Source organism: Doryrhamphus excisus, chromosome 5 (assembly GCF_030265055.1).
Source record: "Doryrhamphus excisus isolate RoL2022-K1 chromosome 5, RoL_Dexc_1.0, whole genome shotgun sequence".
Classification (NCBI taxonomy): domain Eukaryota; kingdom Metazoa; phylum Chordata; class Actinopteri; order Syngnathiformes; family Syngnathidae; genus Doryrhamphus; species Doryrhamphus excisus.
In genome coordinates this window covers 21,840,122-21,849,073 of record NC_080470.1, presented here as the reverse complement: position 1 = coordinate 21,849,073, position 8,952 = coordinate 21,840,122, and the positions used below count along the sequence as shown (strand labels likewise).

Below are 8,952 nucleotides of genomic sequence, written 5' to 3'. Positions count from 1 at the left end.
TTCCAGGAATCATAACTTTATTAGGATTCAATTTCACTTTGGTCACCATACATTTTGAGTAAGAATGTCAGGTGGAATTTGTCCAAGTTTGTAATGAGAGGATTGTGCCTGTGTCTGTGAAATCAAGAGGATGTCAAATGCATGATTTGGTTCCTGGGTACAAGTATGTAAGCCCACCAATGGTAAATAAAATAAAAAATGAAACCATACTGTGTAGCAGCTCATTTTCATCTATGTGCATATGCTACACGAGAACCAAATCATACACTTACATGATAAGAGCTTGTGAGGGCTGCATGTAGGCTACAAACGCAAAGTCTCACTTTGTGAGAGAAGTCAAGAAAATAGCCCCCCCTGCCCCCGAGAGAACATGAAGTGGAAAATAAATTGAACAATAGCCCCGAAATTGTGTTGGCAATGTATCCAGTTTTCTAAGGGCAGTTCAACATTTACAAAAGCATTTAAGACAAAACAGGTTGTTTCCTTATTTGGGTCAGTCTCATAGTGAAGGTTCTCCTAGTGTTGCATCGCATTTACATTTATTTAGAAAGTTAACATGCTGCACAAAATATATATATATAAAAAGAAAACAGGCAATCCCATGTTTAAAAAAAAAACCCCAAACAAACACTTCCTGGTTCTGATGCTAAGTCCACAGAGGCCTTTTATCCATGAATCAACCCCAACATTACAAACACAGACGTTACACGTACTTGACTATACTTTTACATTTGGAACTGATATGGTAAAGGTATCATCATTGTGGGATCATGGCAACGTATTGGCTGCAAACTTTCTAGCAATAAGATATGGAAGCCTGTTTCCGCCACCGAAAGGAGGAAAAAAATCCCAATGCTAAATAATTATGAGAGGAAAAAGTCAAAATTGTGAGATTTTGACTATCTCAGACCTTCACCTCTTATGACTTAAACTCACAAGTATGACTATCTATTACTCTGTGACTATCTTGTAATTATGACTTTCATCTCAAAAATTTGACTTTTTTCCCCCTCAACTTTCAATTGACAATTGTGACTTTATCTCTTGATAAACCTTGAACCTTTTATCGAATTATTATGACCTACCATTGGGATATTTTTGGTTTGAGTGGCGGAGTCAGGCTTCCATAATAAGACCATTCCTGTGTTTGTGAAAAGAAAGTAAGCATTCCGAACACGATGCTGCATATATTTCCAAGCTTCGCCATGTCATTTTTTTTTTTTTATCTTACAAATCGCGCTTTCCCCTCCGTTGAAACAAACCAATGCGAGTCAAGACAATTGCATGTTTAACACGTTTAGGTTTAGCAAAGGACCACCCGGCTGGGAGGCGACCGGTCAAGGGAGTTACAGCGTCGGAGGTTTGAGCCCGTACTTCCTGGCGACCTCCGTCTGGGCGTACGCGGCGTCGCATAGGGAGTACAAGTGGGCCATCTCCATCTCGGATTTGGCCAGGTTGATGGACTTGTTGAACATCTCTATCGCTTTGTCCAGATTGCCCCTGGAAAGAATTCACGCAGGTTATTTCATTTATCGCACACACACACACGGTTCAATCTCACCTCTGAACTTCGATGGTTCCCATTGTTTCATAGGCAAAGTCACACTTGTTGTCAATCTCAATGGCCTTGCTGATGAGGTCCAGACCCAAGTCCAGGTCTTGCTTCCACTGAAGCTGTAATAACCTGAACATACACAAATAGATTATATCCAGTTTAAAACTATTGCAGTGCTGCAGAACTCAGTCAGAATGCATTCATGGTCTCGCACAAAGTTGGATTTTTTTTTTTTTTTTTTTTACAAACTCATTAAAAAGATGTACATTTTCCCCAATCGGGTGTTTAAAAATATTCACGCGTTGCAAAGGGAGCCAGAAAGAGCCTGAAGAGACACATGCGGCTCTGGAGCCGCGGGTTGCGGACCCTTGGTCTAAGAAAACCTGAGAAATAGGTGAATTCATTGGACGAGATGACCATCCTCTCACTTGGAACCCATGTACTCCTGCTAAAGTTCTAGCTACATGTACTATGCACTCAAAGTTTTTCCATTTGTTTGATTTTTCTATTACCTTTTTCCAATTTTTTTCCCCAAATATGACAACTTTATTTTTCCCCCTCATAATTACAACTTAAAAAAAATATATACATTTCTTTGCAGGTGGGCAAATCAAGCCCCCCTTTTGTCTCCTGTCTGTGACATTAACAGCCTATTGTAACTTCACCTAAACCAGGGGTGGGCAAACTTTTTGACTCGCGGGCCGCATTGATATGACAAAATTTACGGGGGGGGGGCAGACTATATATTTTACACGGAACAGTCCACCTGGTATCTGTAAAATTGTCATGCAATCTGCTATTATTATTTATTATTTTATATTTATATATTTTTAACATAATAAAATATTATAATAATTACAATAAAATTAAAATAATAATTATTATATTATTATTATGTAAAATATGCAAATATAACAATAATATTATATATAATTAATATAATAATTAGCATTAATATAATAATTATAATAATCATAATAGTTCTAATAATAATTATAATAATCTAATAATCTAATAATAATAATAATAACAACAACTATTATTATTATTATTATTATTATTATTATTATTATTATGTGCTTGTGTCCCTTTTTTCAGGAGCACTTTGTAAACAACAGACCATGTCAAAAAACGAATTTGATAAAACCATCAAAAGGTTGGCTCAGGCCATGATGCCAGCTTGTATGTTGAGTTTAAATGAAATACTTTGGAAAGATTGGACGGGCCGTATTCAAACACTTGGCGGGCCAGATGTGGCCCCCGTGCCATAGTTTGCCCACCCCTGACCTAAACGGTCCCTTGTAAACAAACATTTACTTTTCATGCATGTCCACACTCTTTAATATTTGAACTTGATTTGACTAAAAGGATGTAAAATTTCCTCATATTACGTTACTCTCAAAATTATCACATTAGATCACAACTTTTTTTCCCTTAATATTTTCACTTTATTCTTGTAAATACTGCTGTTTTTTCTTGTTCAATTTGATGTTTAGCATGTGCCATGGGGGCCATGGGGCCACCCCTGCTGTAGTAATCCCTCTTTTGACCGTGCCATAAAAACTGAGCACCTTAGCCTGCTCCTAAGTCCATGACTGGCAGTGTTAAGGTACACGTCTTACCCTTTGTGTACATATGTAGTTGCGTTGTCTGGTTCCAGTTCAATACACTTGTCGTACATCTCATCTGCTTTTCCAAACTGCTGCTGATCCGTCAAAGCCTGAAAAACAGCCCAAGTGTTATGACACCATGAAGCTCGAGATGACGGGTGAGCACGTTCCTTACCTGAGCGTAGAGCGCATAGCCCTCGGCGCACTTGGGGAACCTTCTGATCACATCCTCAAAGCCGTCCATGGCGATCTGGACTTGCGACGTGTTGTTGCCAGTGTAAGCTTGTCTATACTGAAAGGCACAAAAGCACCTCATCTCATGGTTCCAAACACCGATGAAAAACCCTGACGGACTTACAAGGGCGAAGCATTTCTGCGCCTGGGCAAGAGCCGAGTCGGGCCTTAGCAGGATGCACTCGTCAAAGTCTCCCACCGCCTCGTCCACCTGGTCCAGCAGGATCTTCAGCTACGCGGCAAACGGCAAGGAGGCTTGTGATCACATCTCCCCTACAAGAGCTATCTTCCCAACAGCAGCCTACGAACCTGCCCTCTGTGGTGATACACGTCGGGGTTGCGCGTGTCGATCTCTGCTGCCATGTTGAAGTCTTGCGTGGAGAGCTGCGGCTGCTGCTGCTGCATGTACATGCTGCCACGCTTGATGAGAGCATTAGCTCGCAGCTGCGGACAACAACGAACACATCACAGCCGCTTGAGCAAGAAAGTCAAGTCTGGAAAAAAATTCAAGGAGTTTTTTTTTTTTTACACTGAAAGCATTGCATTTAAATTTTGTTAACTTGATTTTAAGCTGAACATTTCATTGAATAGAAATTTGAAAGCAAAATTTCAAGTTTGCAATTCTTTTTAACGAAATACAGAGTTGAAAAAAAATCACTCTGCTCTTTTGACAATCATTTAATAAAAATTCACACGTACACATGCGGGAGCAAGCCAATCAAGTACACAGTCACATGACATCATTACAAAAACCGGAAGCGTACAGTCGTCCCTCACAATAGACATTTGATTATTTTTCAGAAATTAATTAATAAACGATGGCTGTTCGGTGGTGACTATGGTGTAGACCAGGGGTGGGAAAATATTTTGATTTGTGGGCCGCACTGAGTTAACAAAATTGTCCGGGGGGCCAAAACATATGTACATTTAACACACACTAGTTTATGCTTATAATTTTCCTTGAATTATTTGTCTAATTTTATCTGTAAAAGTGTTATACTATCAGCTGTTCTCATGTCCCTTTTTTCAGGAGCACTTTAAACATCAGACCACATCAAACCATGACCACCTTGCAAGTCATGTTGCCAGTTTGTATGTTAAAAGTTGAAATACTTAGAAAGCAACTGGTGGGCCGGATTACAACGCTTGGTGGGCCGCACGTGGCCCCCGGGCCGTAGTTTGCCCACCACTGGTCTCGACTATGGTCTATTAGTCACAACAAGGGATGCTCCAATCGATCGGCCACTGATTAGTATCGGCCCAACAGAGAATGATGAGTTTGAGGTACGTGTCGACGTCATCGATAACATCGACACAAAAAATACGTCGACACAAGAACTGCATGTCGATGCCAATGCAAAATTGACATGGCATATCACAAAAGCACGACAGGGATAGAGGACGCTCATGAGCATGAGCAACGGAATAAGGTAACTAGCTAACTTGTTTATTCTGCCGAAAGATGAGTCTAATCTAATTTGTTATATACCATGACTATATAGCCCAAGAATACAATATTCTGTGTCCTTGTGTGTAAAAATCATCAAAAATAGCAGGTACAGAGACGGACGGCTGGGATTGAATGAGTTAAACCTTAAGTTATATCAGTGAAAGAATGTGGAAATAAAGAATAAAGTAAAATGTTTCCGGTGACATGAAAAGTTCACCCTGGTGGGGTGTTTTGGGTTTGTTTTAGTGAGATCAAATGTTGCTAACTTTTGAGAAAAAGTTCTACTTTTGATACAATACCATGTGTTTGGCACATTTTGAACGAGAGATAAATGTCCTTGATCAACTAACTCCTCTTTCCACACCAAAGGAGTTGTGCCATAGCATGCATGTACCTGTACCCCCCCCCCAAGCTGCGCCATGACTTTCCACAACAAAGTAGTTGAGCCTGACTCAACTGCACTTCTGCTGGTTGTAGCCAAATAGTATGTATGAATTCTGAATACAGCAATTGAAGAAGTCCAGTTGTTGCCGCTGTGATTAACATGGAAGAAACGTACCTTGACGTTGGCGTCCTGCATATTAATGACTCTATCCAAATCGGGCTGAGCGGCAGTGGCGTTGCCAATCAGCAGGTAAAAGGTGGCGCGCAGCAACAGGGCCTCGGCGGTATATCGACCCTCGGAATCCACCTCCTTGGTGCACTCGCTGATGATCTTGTCGTAGTTCTCCTCCTCCATGTACTGTTTTGCCTTCAGGTAGCCGGAGCTGAGGAGGGCAGAGCAGGTCGAATGAGCAAAACACACAAACTTGGAGATGACACCGCGGGTCAGGATTCTCAGACCTGGCAGTGACTTCGGATGCCTCGCCCTCCTTGTCCTTGTCTTCGTCTTTCTTCTCGCCCTTCTGCAGGGGCTGGGAAATGATGTCATCAGTGAAAGAACCAAAGTAGGACTTGATGAACTGGGGAGAAGGCATCATCGGCTCACGGTTCTGCAAGAAAAAATGGTTGCCTTTACACACACAAAATGCAAAAGCCTGCTATCTCACTATGCTTCCCTAGCATGGGCTACATTGTGAAAAATTAATATTTCAGAAAATATGCTTCCATTTACTCAATGAGAACATTGCAGAATGCTTGTCATTCCAATTTCATCCAGTAGATGGCAACATAACTTCATAGTCAGATGCACTGCAGCTTGCATGAGGCAGGCGCTCTTCCATTTGCGAGCTATGGCAAAAAGCAAGTTAACACCCAACAACAAACTACCATTGTATGTGGGCAACAATGACAACGTTCTAACAACAAACATGTGACATTGTTTTTTGCAAGTGCCCGCAAGGCATGCTAGGTACACCAGCGGAAACTGAACTGTCTTTAAATTAGCACACATTTACATGGAGCCCAGAAGACATGAAACCAAAATGCTACATGTCTAAGTCATAAACTTCCTGTTCAGAGTTGTCCTACCTTGTATTTCTCTTTGGCCTTCTCCTTTCCCAGCTGCTTGAGCACCTTGTCTGCCAGCAACATGCTCTGCTGGTTCTGGAAGGCCTCCAGGATGCACACCGCTGTCACATCTGGTGATGTCAAAAGCATCCCAACAACCATAACTATGGCAATCTTCCTTTATTGCTATGAAGGGTGAAATGACACAGACACAGCGAGTTTACCTTCCAGACACTCCTTCTTGTTGTCGAGCTTCTCCAGTGCTTTGGCCCGCCTGAAGAGAGCTTTGACGTAGCGCGGATTGAGCTCAACTGCCTGAGAGCAGTCCTGCACCACTTCTGTCCATTTATTCTGCAACCAAAGCCAGAAAAGACTAGATGAAACATAGCGGAAGATGGACAGCGTGGGCTCTATTTCAAAAGGCAACAACACAGAGTTGAACATTTGCTCCAGCTCTCCTATTGAGTCTTGGCGCCAAACCTGCTGCTCATAGGCTGCCGCTCTGTTCTGGTAAAACGTTGACAGGTCGCCCTTTTGTTCAGTGGGGCACAGGGCGATGGCTTCCGTGTAGCACTGGATGGCATTCTCGTACTTGGCTGCTTTGAAGTACTTGTTGCCTTTGTTCTTTGCTGCTTGGGCCCGATCCAAAGGACTCTATAGAGCGAGAGAGCAGCAGTACAATTACGGTCAACAAAAGCACGCGGCCCCAATGGTCATTTATTATGCCAACGCTTCAGCATCAGCGCAGCAAACTGTTGGAGCCAGAGTTGAACCAAAAAATATGGCACCGGTTCAGCACCCCTGTGGAGCCCCTTCTCATAGACAACTTTATTCCCACAATATTTGGACTTTACTTTTGGAATATTATCATTTTGCTCACTTCTAAAACCTACAATTTTATTCATTGTTTTGTTTCTCATAACATTATGATAAAAAAATATTTTTCTTTAATATCTCAACTTTATGCTACTGGAGTGTTGTTTTTCCCTCATAATATTAAGTTATTTTCTCTTTTTACAATTTTTTTTCTTAACATTTTGATTTTATTTATACAAAATTGATTTTTTTTTCCATTTTTGCTGTTTTTTTGTTACCCTTTTCCTGTTAAATTCTAATTTTGAAATGTGCCGTGGCGCTGCAAATGGCCCACTGGCCAAAGGACTAAATTAAGCATTTTCCAGCAAAATATCTAAATGAACTAAAATTCAAATAGAAGGCATTCAGAAAACACACTGAAAGACTGAAAGTTGTGCCATGTAATATTCTACACTGGACACAAGGTGTCAGTAATGTTACCGTACATTGATGAGACAATAGCCAGGGCAGGAAAAAACTGTCCAGAAACAGGAATGACAAAAAGGAACTGTCTTATGTTCTCTTATTATCTGTACTATACTGGCTAATAGGAGTGTAAATGTGACTATAGGGGTGTTATGTCATGTCTACAGGGCTCCAATGTTGAAAAATGTATTTAGATATATGTAAACAGGCTTTATACACTCTACTACCTATTACTCTTTTGAACGCATATTGTTTGTTCAGAAGCCAACCTCTTTACTTAAGTGCCCCCACCAACTAACCTACATTCCTCATCACCCAAATCCAACCAGATCAAATCAACCAAATCAACTCAGCTCAGTGGATGAAGTGGAGAGGCAAGTCACCGTTGATGCCCTACAACTTCATGTCAAAAAATCCAACTGTCCCTTGAATGTGGTTTCACCAGAGGTGGTAATATTGGGAAAAGATCCTCATGGTTGCCGTTGTCATAGTGCCACGGTGTTTCCGTGGCCCACCACAACTGAATGTGGTTCTGAGTGTGGTTCTGGTCCAACTCCACGAGTAAAGAGGTTGCTGCTTGCTACGTGTAGTGCACCATACTAAGAGCTCCTTTGAGTCATTTGGTTGCCTGGTATTTTACAGCCAATGAGGGGAAACAACCAAAAGGAGAGGACTTAACGGTCATTTTGTCCTGTCAATGAAGTTTCTCATAAGTGCATTCAACTGCAGTAAAGCTCATTAAACCCTAATGAGACGCAGTTGCTAGCACTGCGACTAATAAGCAACGCCAGTTCTTCAGTAAGGTTAGCTTAGCATTAGCACATGCCGTGGTTTAATCCAGAAATGATTAGACCGGCACAGCATGGCCTCCCTGGCTTGAGGAAGGTAGCTGTCACCGGTAGGTGTCCTTGGCTACACGCCGCCTCCACTGCAATGACACATGCCGGCGAGGACACGGAACAAAGTGTGTTCAAAGCCAGGCTGTTTATGATCCTATATTATGTTGAACCGAGATGGAAGCGTTGTCACGTACCATGTTCTCCGGCTCTCGGTTGGCCCGAGAGGCGCTGTCTTGGCCCTGCTCTGGACTGGCACTTCCTTCAGGTGTTATACGCTCCCCGCTCCCTTTCCCTCGCCTCTCCTTCGTCCTCCTGCGATTCCACAAGTACACAGCGCCGACTCCCAGCACGATGGGAGTGCCGACCAGCAGAGCCAGCTGCCAACGGGGTAGTCCACTACCGGACTGCGGCTCGATCGGCTTGGAGGCAGCCATGACGAGCGACCGAGGATCGGCTAGGTAGCTAGCTGTTAGCAGAACCACGACTGCGCCAGGCAGCGCGAGACCAGTGTGGCTTCTTCCGCTTCCTGTGCCT

General features: G+C 42.4%; 1 protein-coding gene across 1 annotated transcript; it reads right to left on the bottom strand.

Annotated features, from left to right (window-relative positions):
- tomm70a (translocase of outer mitochondrial membrane 70 homolog A (S. cerevisiae)) lies at nt 1-8,952 on the bottom strand. Its single transcript, XM_058074038.1, has 12 exons — nt 8,613-8,952; nt 6,779-6,952; nt 6,523-6,649; nt 6,320-6,429; nt 5,693-5,841; nt 5,409-5,616; nt 3,709-3,843; nt 3,524-3,631; nt 3,341-3,457; nt 3,178-3,275; nt 1,562-1,684; nt 1-1,500 (listed from the first exon to the last, which is right to left on the bottom strand). Exons 1-12 carry the CDS (start codon nt 8,850-8,852, stop codon nt 1,347-1,349), a joined length of 1,743 nt encoding a protein of 580 aa, XP_057930021.1. The 5' UTR covers nt 8,853-8,952; the 3' UTR covers nt 1-1,346.

Coding starts and splice junctions, on each gene's coding strand:
- tomm70a (XM_058074038.1), bottom strand. CDS start 8,852: ATGGCTGCCTCCAAGCCGATCGAGCCGCAGTCCGGTAGTGGACTACCC. Junction 3,632..3,708: donor TGTATCACCACAGAGGGCAG/GTTCGTAGGCTG, acceptor TTTGCCGCGTAG/CTGAAGATCCTGCTGGACCA. Junction 3,458..3,523: donor CGCAGAAATGCTTCGCCCTT/GTAAGTCCGTCA, acceptor TGTGCCTTTCAG/TATAGACAAGCTTACACTGG.